We start from the raw sequence: 15,509 nt of genomic DNA, 5'->3' as shown, positions 1-15,509 counted from the left end.
GCATGTAGCAAAGGAATGATGTCACACATAGGATATGAACGGACCATATACTGTTTCAGCAAAAAAGAAAAAAACCTCTAAAAACCCTTTTAACAGTCTAGAAGATCTCTGAGTGGAAGAAGAGATTTCCTCCTTGGATTAGACCACAATAGAACATCTATCTGGGTCAAGTTATTTTTAAAAGTGAGTTTAGTGGGACAAAAGGGAGATTAGCTTTCACACCCAGAAAAAATGATTAGGTTACCACACATTTCATTTTCAAACACTTTTAATCTCCAGTAAAAGAGTACTTTTATAAATATATATAAAGTATTTTTAACTTTTTCTTGTCTAAGGGTCCACTTCAAGGTAACAAATATTTCCTATGTAATCCTTTAAAAAGAAGCTATAGAAAAGGTAGCAAGAACTAATATCACTTTCTTTTATCATTAAGAAAGCTCTATAAATACATCTAAGTTTGCAAGTGCTCTAATGTAGATTTCTAAAGATAAATGTAAATAAACTTGATTATTTACTTTTATAAAGAATGAAGTTTTAAAAGTGATGTTGTTAATATATTTTGGTGAAATATAACTTTATATAGTCCAAGAAGGGGAGACAAATGTGTTATTCCTAAAGATTTAGAAAAAGTATAAAAGACAATATATTAAAAATAGTACTCTCTTACTCTAAATATTTGCCTGAAGATTAGAAAAAATATAGGCAAAACTATCTGATATATATTTAAGCAATATATGGCAAAGTAGAAAAGTTAGTAGCATATTTATATAAATATATGCATAGGCAGAGTAATCAGTTATGCAAATTTATCCAGCCCCATTTGGAGATCAGTATCATAGAGCAATATCCTTACTGTCCTTACAGTTATGATGCATCTACTGAGGACTCACTTTGTACAGGCCCAGGGTTGGGTGCTTATATTATCTCAGCAATTACATGGGGTAGGAATTACTATTCTGATTTTGCAGAAGAGGAAACTGAGGCTAAGGGATGTGACTTGATTAGGGACATATATATTACAAATGGTAAAACTGTATTTGAATTAAGTTTTTCAGGATTCAAGAGGCCTATGCTGTTTCAATGGTGTTAAAATATATATTGGCTAGTACTGAGTTACTAAGGCAAATAAATGCTAAAGCAATGCTGACATGATCAAGTGAAATCAAAGCTAATACCTCGTTTAGGAAGCCTAACTCAGATCTAACTAAATACTTAGGGAACAGTTATTCTATTTTTGAATATACAACTAAATTTTCAAAATTTAAATAAAATTTGCTTGGCATATAGCAAACATGCAGAAAAAAAAATCTCAACGTTGTAGAAGTCAAAAAATCTCAACCATGTACAAGTCAAATACATGAAATGCCACATTCAACTAATAGTTACAATTTCTTGAGCATCTACTTTGTTACTGAACTTTATTTCATTTAATCCTCATTACAAAGGTAATAAAATAGATATTTCTATCATAATTTTACTACTCATGAGGAAACTGAGACCTAAAGTTACAGAGCTACTAAGTGGTAGAGCTAGGTTTTGAACTGAGAATTATGAGGCCCTAAAGTCTATGTCTTACATACTATGTGATATACTGTTAATATTTGCTGTAGCTTAATATTTATTGATAAATGTTTAGTAAGAAAATATATTTTACAAAAATCCATTCTGTAAAAATTGTTTAGGTTAAAGAACTTATTTCATACTCTTGTTTAAAACAATGCACCCTGAAAAAATATTACTAGAATTCTAATGTTTCTAAAGACATGGCTATATATCCCAATTATATACCTCTGATAGAACACTGTGGTAATGTTACTTAAAACATATTTACTATTGTTATCTGGATATAACTTGGTAGTCTTTTGCTTTTTTTTCCTTGATAGTCTTATATTTAAAAATCTGGAGTTCTATTAATAACAATTAATTTGTCAGGACTCAAAATTAATAGAAATAAGAAACAACTTAAAAATATCATATTTAACAATATTTGTTTTGCAAAATACTTGATAGAGGAATGGATAATTTCCTATTTTGTGATATAAGCAGATTTTAATGACAGCCTTTCATTGTTACAGAACAGTTGTTACAGAACAATTCTAATTTAAAAAGGTACTACATATAAAGAATGGTTACCTGTGCCTTTTCAGTATTTGTAGGATGGAGCTGTCGGTCAAATACTTTCTTTACAATATCAAGAAATAGACACGTAACAACCATGAGTATTATGGCAAACCAAGCAGAACCACTTGATAGGAGTTGAATAAATACAAAGTACATATTCTGGGAGCCCAAAAATGGCCTGCAAAGAAAAGAGGTAGAATATAGTCGATATTCAGAATTTGTTAATTTTTCTTCTTCCTATCAGTAAGATCAACTGAAGAAAGTAAATTTATTATCAATGAGACCCATCTCATCAAAATTATTCTGAGCAGAATTTGTTCATAATATAATCTATCACAATAAACAGAACTGAATCAATATAATTAAACTATAAAATAGTCACTCACCAGAGAATCCCTCCATAAAACAAAGAGAATATAAAATAGAATATAATAGATCCCCAGGTAACAAGATGGTTGATCCAGGTCCAAAAATGAGTTTCCAAAGCCATCTAAAAAAAATTTTTTTTATATCCTTAATACAAGATAATAAATATTTACTTAAATTAAACCTCTCAGGTAAAATTCGAGAATAAAATGTAGTAATTTTAAGTGCCTAACCTTTCTATGGCAAAATCCCTCAGCAGGTAAATACTAATGAAAGGTTCCAGTATGGAATTGAACAATTTCAAGTTTATAATGTTTTTCTTCTATGAGGAAGCAGTACTGAAATTTTCATGAGTACTTTATACTCTACTCCATAGCCTAAAACAACCCATGTTGTCTATATACAAAGAAGTAAAATTTCAGAGATGAATATTGTGGGGTTAACCTTTACTTGACCATATAAATCAGCTAAGGCTTTCCAAAATAATGAACTTGAAGTTTTTTTTTTTACAAAAATTAAAATTAATTATTAAAATAGCAATCAGTGAAATTATTCATGACTAAAAAGGGAAAAGTAAAAAGGGAAAACTATCTACCTACAATTAAAGAAACAAACTACGTGTTACACAGATGCAAAAATGTGTTCATGTTTCTAATTTCTGCACCATACCTTTACTGTGACTGTAATAACCATGACTGTGAAAACCAAGGTGCCAAATGTCCAGTTTCCAAACATCTAAACAGAAAAAAAAAACAACAACAAACCAAACCCATTACTGCATTATGTTAACATGACGCTAAATCAGATGTAAGGCAAAAAGTACTAAAAATCACTTGCATTATTTAAGCCAGTTACATTTGAAATCTGTGACAATAGTAAAGTTAAAGCAATATGAAAAAACACCATATAGCATTATTATGTTTATTATTATCATGTAAAATGATCCTTTGGATAACATTATCAGATTGGAAACCCAAAGATGGCTTTAAGCCTATATGACACAGAATGCTTTTAGTTAGAATGATATAGTTGTTAGTGACTGCTTTATCCTGTCACACAATAAAAATGATAACTCTTCAATCATAATTATTTTCTGAAACCATTCCAACCAGATGTTATGACAGATCACTTGACACTGTATTTATGGACACAGTGTAGGCAAAGCAGGAGAAAAGAAATTTACATACAAAACCAACACCTGAAAGGAAAGATAACAGCCAATGGATTCCATATTTCTCAAAGAATTTTATGTAAAAATGCAGTTAATGCCAGGCAAAGTAGTCTTCTGGGATTTATAGCCAAAACTTACTAAGGTTTATCACAAATGCTGAATCCCCAAATAGTCAGGATTTGATTTCCACAAATAAAGTTTAAATATTTTAATTAAATGTACAAAGCAGTCGGTTTTTACCACTGGTTTAGAAAATTATTTAAAAGGCTCTGTTTCTTTTTATTACTGACGCCTAACAATTAGCATTTACTTGAAAAATTATTTAACCTCTCTGTATCTGACTTTCTCACTTGTAAAATGGGGGAAGAACTTTACAGGTTTCTATAAGAATTAGGATATGTAAACATGACAGGCTACCTGGTATATATAATAAGCAATCAATAAATAATAGTTATTATCATCAACAATGAAACATCAATTAATAAGCTTTCATTTGAGTGTATATAGGAGTTTATTTTCAAGAGCAAAGGAATGGAAAAGTCATATTGAACCCCTCATTTTCCTGCTTTTATCATTTCTAGAAATAGATATTTGATGCAGCCAAGGAACCTGTGCCTGGAAATGGTAACATCCACACGTGCCCATCCCTCAGTTTTCTGGTTTTACTGGGTCCAGATTTAGGGCTACTGGTATCTTCCTTAGAAAGAGGGGATTTAGGACTCCCTCTTGAATTCAAGGCCTCAGAGAGGGCTATACAAACACATTCACATGGTCTTTTTGTTGTTTTATAAAATAAGCAGAAGTAATATATCTCAAACCAAACAGTTAAGACTCCTGTCTCTTTCCATACTGACTTCCACTTGAGCCAGTTGGTGATGAAGTGAATGCCAGAGGGCATTTTGAGATCAGGCTACAGAGAAGTTGAGTAGGGCTCATTACACTAGCTTTGATTAAGTGTGATGGAACTATCTACGTCACTCAGTCATGTTCATGTATACTTACATTTGTATTTATAGTTCTATTTTTTTCCCTTAAAGAGGGCGTGGCAAAATGTGTCATGTTTAGCCTTTCCTAAACCTGGATCTACCTCTGTTCAGAAAAGAAAGATGCTCAAAACCCTTTCTATTACAATCTGCTTGTTTTCTAGATTACTTCTTCCAGCTGAATTTATTACCTAATTATTTAATAAAGCCAAATCTGTATTCCAAATTAAAAAGGGTGATTCATTATTTATTTGTATACTCCACAAATAGTAACTGCACACCTTTTACATACTGAGTACCATTCCAGGCCTTGGGAATAAAGCAGTGCTAAGAAAAGGTGCCTGACCTCATGAAGATTACACATCTAGATATATATTATAATATATAATATATACACCTAGAAATATACTTTTAGGTAGAGATTAGTGCTCTGAAGAAAAATAAATGCAGGAGAGGTGGGAGTCAAGAAGTGATGGAAGGTGAGGGAGATAAGATTTTACTGGAGTGGGCAGAAAGGTCTACTCAACCCAGTAATATTTCAGCAGACCTAAGTAAGTAAGGGAGTCGGTCACTTGCTCACATGAGAGAAAAGCACCCAGGTAGAAGAACAGCAAGTTCAAAGGTCCTAAGTCAGAAACAAATTGATCTAGTCAAGGAACAATGTAACTGTACAGCTAGAGTAGAGTGAATAAAAGGAACAGTGGTAGAAAATACAGTCCAATAGGCAGATGGAGTCAGGATGGAACTGTAATTAGCCACTGAATGATTTTGTGCAGGGCATTACATATGCAATCCAATTTTCATTTTTCATAGAGCACCTGGGCTGCTGTGTAGAGAAAAGGTAGTAGAAAAGGGAATAATAAAAGCAGGAGCAGGTAGAGGCAGTTAATACAGTCTAGGAAAGAGATGGTGAGATCTGGACTGTGTGGAGAGAAGTGGAAACATTCAAGATATATGTGACTACTAGAACCAATATGATTGCGTATCACTTGTGAGAGACGGGAAATAAAAAATGATTCCTGGACTTACCTGAGCAGCTGGGTAAAAAGTGGTTGTTTTTGTTAATACAGGGAAAAGTGGAAGGGAAATGGGTTTGCAGAAGATATAAAATTCTGTTTAGCTGTGTAAAACCTGAGATTCCTATGTGATTTGTTAATTGGAGAAGGTAGTTTATTTGAATCTGAGGACAGACTGGTAGGAGTTCTCAGCATACAAGCAGTATTTAAATGATGGGAAAAACAGGTTCACCCTATGTATGAATAAAGAAGAAAAAATGTCTTAGCACTGAGCCCTGAGCCGCTGTTCCATTTAGGACAGTGGTTCTCCAGTGGGGTGTGATTTCCTCCTCCCAAGGAACATTTGGCTGGGTCTGGAGACATTTTTGATTGTCATAACTGGGGAGGGCAGGTGTGTACACTACTGGTATCTAGTGGGTAGAGGTTAAGCATGCTGCTTAACATCCTACAATTCATAGGATGAATCCCAACAATAAAAAATTATTTGGCTCAAAATATCATTAGTACAGAGGGTGGGAAATTCTGATTCTGGGGGCAAAGGAATAGTCAGTAAGAAAGCTGAAGTAGCTGACAGAGCTGAGAGAAGATAACGTGGCAGGTAGGAAGGCTTTGTAACTTGAGCCCAGTGGTTGAGTTCATAAGGGTTGAGACATGCTCTTAGATTTAACAATGTGGGGGTGGCTGGTGACCATAGAGAACATGGTTTTGATTGAGTACTGAGAGTGAAAGCCCTAAAGGATTATGTTCAAGGGAGAAGAGAAGGCAGGAAGTAGAAATAGCAAAAAATGATAACTTCTTCAAATTTTGCTCTAAATACACACACACACACACACACACACACACACACACACACACGCATAACACGCATAACATGCACACACGCACACACACAGCCAAAGCAGCAGCAAAGCAAAGTTAGGTCAAGGAACTTGGGTTTTTATTAGAAGATGAGAGATACAGAAACATGTCTGTATGTGACTGGTTGGCTCTAAAAGAGAACAACAGATAATGATGAAGGAAAGAGAAAAGAAAACTGCAGAAGTAAAGTCCTAGGTTAGGCAAGAAGGAGTTTAAGAATAAACAAAAGATGAAAACTTTTCTGTATTAGGTTCAACTTAACTATACAGTGACCTATAAGTGATTACCTTCTTTATAGTTAATCAGTTTTCAGTTCTCCACCAGTACAAACTCTCCTTAGTATAGATTTTAAACATTTGAGCAATTGCTGGATGATACCATTAGAAGCAATGTTTAGTTTTCTGTTCTCTTCTAATGCATACTACATTTCATTTTCTATCAGTTGTCTGGGATATTACTGTTTTTTAAAAATCTGTCTCATGAATAAATTAACATTCAGGGAAATTCCATAATGAACCAGATAATCAAAGTCATATTAATCATATAACCTTTCATTCAAAGAAATCTGTACTTACTTATAGGAATTGCATTGCATATGTGTTCTTTGAATGACCTGACTGGTAATAACAGTGGTTAAATCATTTACATTAAATAAAAGATACTGTATTCTCTGGAGAATACAGATATAAAATGGTAGATTTCTAGTCCTAAAACAGAGCTCTTGAGCGCCTGAGTGGCTCAGTAGGTTAAAGCCTCTGCCTTCGGCTCAGGTCATGGTCTCAGGGTCCTGGGATCGAGTCCCGCATAGGGCTCTCTGCTCAGCAGGGAGCCTGTTTCCTCCTCTCTCTCTGCCTGCCTCTTTGCCTACTTGTGATCTTTCTTTATCAAATAAATAAATAAAATCTTTAAAAAAATTAAAAAAAAAAACCCAGAGCTCTTAACATTTGATGGTTAGGTTTCAATGGCTGATGACATGTATAGCATGAAAAAGAAATTAATTAGGGACGAAAATAAGGGGAAACTCATTATAATTTTAAGAAAAAAAAGTATAAAAAGCTTATCCTTCTCTTTCTCTCAAAATTACTGAACTTTCATCTGCTCATTCTACCTTGTTTTGCTAGTTAATCTGGCAAATGGTCTAGACCTACAAGGTTTGATGAAGGGGTGAATTACTTTTTCTTCCCTTTCTCTCTCATTAAATAATTAATGTGGTGGAATACTATACAATATATATTTTAGAAGGGTACTAAGGCTCTGATAATTCCAACATCTCCACTGGAGAAGTCTAACTGGCATTAAAATATTCTAATAGCTTTTCCCCCTTTCTCCCAACCCTTATTTTTGGTATTTTAGTTATTTTAGCTTTGGGGTATAATTGGATATAACTCCAAAAAGAGCAAAAATCATTTATGGTAGACATTTTCCTTTGAGTTCCTGTAGACTTCAGTAGAACAAAAACAAAAAAAGCAAATTTTAAAAAACCCCTTATTTGGGCCAAATATCATTTTAAATAGTAGTTACCTAATTTGCAATTTTCACATCTGACTACTGAGATGAGTGGAGTAGATATTAGAATTTGAGTTCCTGAGGTAATAGGAACTATTTTTCTTTAGTCTTTCTCCTGTGAAGCCTTTGGCTGAAACTACCAGAGAAGTAGAATGTCACGTAGGGTGGGGGTGGGAACTCAGCTACCTCTGAAATTTTTCTGATATTTTCCTCTCCACATCACAGTTTTCCACTTTCACCATGCCTACAATTCCCTCCTTCCTGTTTCCTTCATTGTAGTGTTTTAGTCTTTTGATATGCTTTTACACAAGCCAGAATTGCCTTGCCTTTCCATCCTATAGAAGTCTGCTTTAACTGGAGGTGATCTCTGACTCTGAATTGTTCCTCCACCTTCTTTCCTACCTATAATCTTAAGTAGCATCTTCTCCATCTGTAAAAATTTTAAATAGCTTTTTCCCTGAGAAAGTTACCTTGCTGAGATCCCAGAAAGACAATATAAGGTATTTCCAAAAATACTCTAAACAGCAACATTATCAAAGCAAGTGTGTCCCAAGATGAGATGACTTACTCTGCAGAGATCAACAGAGGACGACATTAATTATTCTTTAAAAAAAAAAAAATAAGCCACAGTCCTTAGGTACCTCTTAATCTACTTAAATAAACATTTTTCATTGGTGTTTACCTCCCAATTAATTAGTTTGAAAAAAGTGACTTCATAGGTAGTCAAATTCATAGAAACAGAAAGTAGAATGGTGATTTCCAGGTGCTGGGAAGAGGGGGAGTTGGGTGGTTGTTTATAGAGTTTCAGCTTTTCAAGATGAAAAAATTCTGAAGATCTGTTGCACAACAATATGAATATACTTCACACTACAGAACTGTCCTCTTAAAAATGTTAAGATAGTTAAAAAAAAAAAAAAGGATCAGATTCTTCTACAAAGCAGGAGAGAATATCCAATGGAAAAAAGACTGTCTTTTCAACAAATGGTTTTGGGAAATCTTGGACAGCAACATGCAACATAAACTGGAGCACTTTCTTATACCACACACAAACAAATTCAGAATGGGTGAAAGACCTAAATATGAGACCTGAAACCATAAAAATCCCAGAAGAGAACATAGGCAGTAACTTCTTTGACATTAGCCTTAACAGCTTTTTTCTATATATGTCTCCTGACACAAGGGAAACAAAAGCAAAAATAAACTGTGGGGATTGCATCAAAATAAAAAGCTTCTGCACAGTGAGGAAAACAATCAGCAAAACTAAAAGGCAGTCTACAGAATGGGAGAAGATACTTGCAAATGATAGAGCCAATAAAAGGTTAGCATTCAATATATATAAAGAACGTAGAAAACTCAACACCTAAAACACAAATAAGCCAGTTAAAAATGGGCAGAAGACATGGACAGATATTTCTCCAAAGAAGACATCCAAAGGGCCAAGAAGACACATGAAAAGATGCTCATCATCACTTACCATAAGGGAAATACAAATCAAAGCTATAATGAGGTATCACCTCACAACTGTCAGAATGGCTAAAATCAATAACACAAGAAACAAAAGGTGTTGGTGAGCACGTGGAGAAAAAAAACCCTTGTGCACTGTTGGTGGGAATGCCAACTGGAGTAGCCACTGTGGAAAACAGTATGGAGGTTCTTCAAAAAGTTAAAAATAGAGATACCCTATGATTCAGCAGTTTACATTATTGGGTATTTACAAAAAATACAAAAAACTAATTCAAAGAAATGCATGCAACGCTATGTTTAAAGCGGCATTATTTACAATAGCCAAATTATGGAAGCAGCCTAAGTGTCCACTGATTGATGAATGGGTAAAAAGGAGATACATATATACAATGAACTACTGTTCAGTCATAAAAACAGAATGAAATCTTCCCATTTGCAATAACATGGATGAAACTAGAGAGTATAATGTTAAATGAAGTAAGTTGGTCAGAGTAAGATAAATACCATACGATTTCACTCATTTGGAATTTAAGAAAACAAAACAAACCAGTGAAGTGGACAAAAAAGACAAAACAAGAAACTTAATTATAGAGAACAATCAGAACAACCAGAGATGGTTACCAGAGAGGAGATGGGTGGGGGGATGAGTGAAACTGGTGATGGGTAAGGACTGCACTTGTTATGATGAGCACTGGGTTTCATATGGAATTGTTGAATCACTATATCGTACACCTGAAACTAATATAACACTGTATGGTAACTAACTTGAAGTAAAAATGTTTTAAAAAGCATCAAATTATATGTGTATATAATACACACACACATATATATTTATTAGAGCACACACGTACACATGAGAATGCGTGAGTGGGGAAGGGGAATGAAGGGGAAAGGGGAGAGGGACAGAATCTTAAGCAGGTTCCATGCCCAGCATGAAGCTGGATGCCAGACTCAATCTCAAGACCCTGAGACCCTGAGCTGAAATCAAGAGTTGGACATTTAACCAACTGAACCACTCAGATGCCCTTCAAATGATATATTTTTAGTGTGTTTACTATATATCAAATACAACTAAATCAAGCTGTTTTTATTTTTAATTTATTTTTAAAAAAGATGTTATATATTTATTTGTCAGAGAAAGACAGAGAGAGAAGGAGCACAAATGGGGTGGGGGGCAGGCAGAGGGAAAAGCTGGCTCTCTGCTGAGCAAGGAGCCCAATGTGGGAGTCAGTCTCAGGACCCTGGGATCATGACCTGAGCCAAAAGCAGATGCTTAACCGACTGAGCCACTCAGGCGTTCCTCAATGAAGCTGTTTTTTAAAAAAAAAATGTTTTCATGGAAGTCAGTATTTCTATTATTTTTGGAGAACTTAAAATTTTTTAATTAATTTTTTTATAGTCCTAAGTAATCCCTACATCCAATGTGGGGCTTAAATTTATGACCCTGAGATTGAGAGTCACATGTTCTACTGACTGGGCCAGCCAAGGGCCCCTGGAAGACTTAAAAATTTTTAAAGTTATATCAAGATCTGACTGACTCATTTCACTTAGCATTATGATTTCACTCATGTGTGCAATTTAAGAAATAAAACAAACAAGCAAAAGGGAAAAAAGAGACAGGGAGACAAAGTAAGAAACAGACTCTTAATTATATAGAGAGCAAACTGATGGGTTACCGTAAGGGAGAGGGGTGGGAGGATGGGTTAAATAGATGATGGGGATTAAGAAGTGCACTTGTGGTAATGAGCCCTGGGTGAAACATGAAGTGCTAAATCACTATACTGTATACTAGAAACTAATATAACACTGTATGTAAACTAACTGGAATCAAAATAAAAACTTAAAATAAAACCAAATTTTTGTCAAAAACAAAGTAACATCAAGATTTTTTTTTTTTTAAAGATTTTACTTATTTATTAGAGAGCTAGAGAGCACAAGTAGGCAGAGCAGCAGGCAGAGACAGAGGGAGAAGCAGGCTCTTCACTGAGCAGGGACCCTGATCTGGGGATCGATCCCAGGACTCTGGGATCATGACCTGAGCCAAAGACAGCTGCTTAAACCACTGAGCCACTCAGGTGGCCCAACATCAAGATTTCTAACAAATATTTTATAGAAGGTTTACCTTTTGTCAAAATTATTTAAATTTTTTTTAAAAAATGGTGATCCTGTTGGATTACAGAAATAACTCAAACTTTTATGTTAAGCTCATTTTTAGCTTTGAAAATGAGAAGATAACCCACATAATATACCCACCATATAACCAATCTGTGACTTTTGCCCAAATATTTGTGATAAGATGAAACTGCTGTATTTTAAGAGAAAATGGAAGAACCACCTTAATTTCCCATGAACTGTCCTACTCTCCCTGGACTCCAAACTATTTTAACTCTTCCCTGCTCCTCTCTCAGGATCACTTATTTGCATCAACTTCATATTGACCTTGAGCCACTTCTCTCCCAGGACTTCTCTTTAATAATGTTTTCTACTTCAGGTTTACAACTGTTTGTTGGGCATAAAGAATAATTACTGGAAAATGAAAGCATTCAAACACATCCAGTGCTGAACAATGAGACATGGGCTAGATGTCTAAAGAGATTTCAGACCAGGAAGATGTAAGAGGGTGCAAAGGACAAAGCTCTGTGGACTCAACTCTGAAGAACTGTCAGTCAGTCGTAAGACAGACTTTGGGAATTTCCTCTAGAGGAAATGTAACAATGGTTTGGAAGGAGAAACGAGCACTGCATGTTCTCAGAGAGCCAGCAAGGACAGTTTAACCTACACATTTAAAGAGGAGAGACTCTGGGAGAAGTAGATCAGAAGGGATTGGGAAGGATGGGGTCTTCGAAATAATGACTGGATGGTAAAAATAACAACTAACACTGCCAAGACTTATTGAGTACTTCTATATGCTAGTCACTGTGCCCAATGCTCTACATATATCATTTCATCCTCAAAGGAAACCTATAAGGTAAGGATTATATTCCTATAAATTTGTGGGTTAGGAAACTGAGTCTTAGAGGGTTAACTAACTCATCTCAAATCACTCAAATAACTTCCGGTGTCAGGATGTGGCTCCAAGGCACCTGATCCCAATGTAGGCTTCTTTTCCACTGTACCTAGTATTGGTGGCCAGGACTAGGAGATTAATTTCTAGTGGTATATATTAATTTCTAGTGGTATGTATCTGAGTGCTAGAATGGGTAGGCTAAAAGGGAAAAGAAGTTAATGATTTACAACCTGAGTTTAAAAAAAAAAAAGGAAACCGATAATTAATACACGGTAAAGAGAAAAAACTTTTGTACCAGAGGCCAAACAATTTACCTTCATAAAGATTTGACCTTTGTGGGAACCTGGGTGGCTTAGTCAGTTAAACATCTGACTCTTGATTTTGGTTCAGGTCATGATCTCAAGGTCTGGAGATCAAGCCCAGCAATGGGCTCTGCATTGGGCATGGTGCCTGCTTGATAGTCTCTCTCTGTCTCTCTCACCCTTGCCTAAAACCACCACTCCCTCACCCCACTCCCTGGCTCTGTACTGAAGAGTAAGGAGCACTTCCTAAGCATACAAAAAAAAAATTTTTTTTCACAGAATTAAAAGCAAAAACTAAACACCAAGTCCTCATTTCTCATATGAAAAATATGGGTCATAATCTCTCTCCAACAGGATTATCGAGAGGATTAATGGAGATGAAGCATGTAAAGCACTTACCAAAATATTAAGCACTAAATAGACAGTAATTATTATTAAAACACTATCCTGAAGTGAACAGCATTCAGAGGCATATCCCCTTGTGTGAAATAATTTTTTTAAAGATTTATTTGAGAGAGAGAGAGAAAGATTATGTGTGGGGGGAGGGGCAGAGGGAGAGAATCTTTAAGGAGACTCCCCACTGAGCACAGAGCTTGATGTACCGTGGGATCTCATGACCCTGAGACATGACATGAGCTGAAATCAAGAGTCAGATGCTTAACTGACTGAGCTACCCAGCTGTCCCTGAATTAATTTTTCAATATCAAAATTGTTTAGTAACTTGAGTTTCATATTAAGAATACATTGTGTTATATTTGTTTTAACTTTTATTCGAAATCTTTTTATAACGGCATTTGAATTTAATATCTACAATTTTATAATTTGAGTTGAATTTTACTTTTTTTAAAATGAAAGTTATGAAAAATCAAACTTAATCAGGCTATTAACAAATATTCTTTAAAAAATGATATATTTTACCTGGCCATTTCCAAGCAGAGATATATCTTTTCCTATTAAAAAATAGGATCCAAAAAAGAAAATAAAGGCATGACTGAAACCCAGGATGGTCCAATAAAGAAATGTTTTAATGCTTAGTTGACGGTTTTTACTAATGTCTCTGTATATTTAAAAAAAAAAAAAAAGAAAAAAGAAAAGGAGCATATTAGGATTCATATTTATTATTTACCTACTAAATGATTACTACAATTTGACAGTTAAAAAACAAGATAGATTTTTAATTTAACATTGCTTGAAAATATTAGCAGAAAGAATAAACCTGAATTTACAAATCACTATTTATAATAATATATGTGTAACAGCTTATAGTTCACCTAATGTATTCAAATACATTTTCTCATTTAAGAAAGGAACATAACATAGACAAAGTAATTCAGTTTAGTTGTGAAAAGTTGATCTATCTGTATTATATTCTGTTGTTAACATTCAGTCACTCTGCTAAGACTGTCTCTTTTTTTTTAGTGGAGTCATTTTACTTTTGTTCAGCACTGAGGCTCCTAGTCCATTTCATATCCATCAACAGCTATTATGGGAAGAACAGCCTATCCTAATCTTAGGTCAAGCCCAGTCCTAGGTATCCTGGAAAATCAAGGTGAGTTACTGCCATTTCTGGATGACTGAATACCTTTATAAGAGTGGACATCAGGTTAATGAGGGAACCATAAGCTAGCTGGTCTTGAGGAATAGCTCCACAACTCTGTGATCACTTACTTGGTTCTGAAGAAAAAGGGATAACCCAGAAGATCTGGAATTGGAATTAATGTCTTCAACCCCACATTTTGCACTGATTATGATTCTTAATTTGTCAATGCTACAACATGAACTAATTTCTTAGAATTCTAGAGATAACCAATTACTGAATAACTGCTTTTGTGTACATAAAATGAAATACTACGGGTTTTAAACAGTAAATGTAAATTACACAATTGCCCAACACATTCCTAGTATGAAAGTGTTCATTCCTAAAAACACTGGTAAAGTTATTCAAATTTTTCTTTGATGTTCAACAATTACAAACCATAAACTACTTTCCTTAGTAAAGTATTAATCACCAAGACACTTCCCAATGTATTTGCTTATTTTTAAAGTGCTTTCAAAAATTGATTAACTATGTAATAATTATTTGCAATCAAAAGTGTTATGGACATATAATACTGGAAAATACTTACCGATAGAGGGTGGGCTTGCTCTGTAATACATGAGGATCTATATGCTGTTCTAATAGACTATATATCAGAATAGGTAGGGAAGTAAAACAAATATTGTATAAAGTCAGGTACACGCTGTCATATAGTGTCTAGAAAGAGAAATTGGTAGGAATTTTGAGATTCTAAACTATGTATTACTGTTATATATATAATCACAAATATGTATATTAAAAATAAACATGAGAATTATATAGCTTTTTCAATTTACACAAAAATCAATTTTAATAATTCTAATTTCTTATATAGACATAAACATATAATATTCAGATTTATATTCTTGTGGGAGTTGGAACATTCTGTTATGTCAAATGATCCATATTTATAAGTGACTTGCACCTACATTTCAAGATTCTTCACAATTTGGTCAGTGTGATGTAATTTTACACAATTCTCCTATGTGCATCCCAGGCTTTTTATTATTCCTTTGATATACTATACAAATAGTTTTGTTTTTATGGCTCTGTCTTACTATCTAAGTCCTACATTTCCTTTAAGGCATGATCTAAAGCCCAAGCAGGTATTTGGAATTGGAAGTTACAGGTTGTAAACA

General features: G+C 34.3%; 1 protein-coding gene across 3 annotated transcripts in view; it reads right to left on the bottom strand.

The window, feature by feature from the left end:
- Window positions 1-15,509, bottom strand: part of ATP11B (ATPase phospholipid transporting 11B (putative)) — a 121,425-nt gene that overhangs the window by 19,108 nt on the left and 86,808 nt on the right. For all 3 annotated transcript variants that reach the window (XR_014300959.1, XM_082692305.1, XM_082692306.1), the window contains exons 24-28: window positions 14,921-15,048; window positions 13,713-13,851; window positions 3,157-3,222; window positions 2,508-2,611; window positions 2,134-2,299 (exon numbers count right to left, since the gene is read on the bottom strand). Coding sequence is in view for 2 of the 3 variants with exons in the window: in XM_082692305.1 (XP_082548431.1) it covers window positions 2,134-2,299; window positions 2,508-2,611; window positions 3,157-3,222; window positions 13,713-13,851; window positions 14,921-15,048 (603 nt within the window). In the remaining variant the exon portion in view is untranslated. The remainder of the gene's footprint in view (window positions 1-2,133; window positions 2,300-2,507; window positions 2,612-3,156; window positions 3,223-13,712; window positions 13,852-14,920; window positions 15,049-15,509) is intronic.

This window comes from Mustela nivalis (assembly GCF_964662115.1).
Source record: "Mustela nivalis genome assembly, chromosome: 1".
NCBI lineage: Eukaryota > Metazoa > Chordata > Mammalia > Carnivora > Mustelidae > Mustela > Mustela nivalis.
Note: the sequence above shows the minus strand (reverse complement) of the source record. Positions and strands in the feature narration are given on the sequence as shown.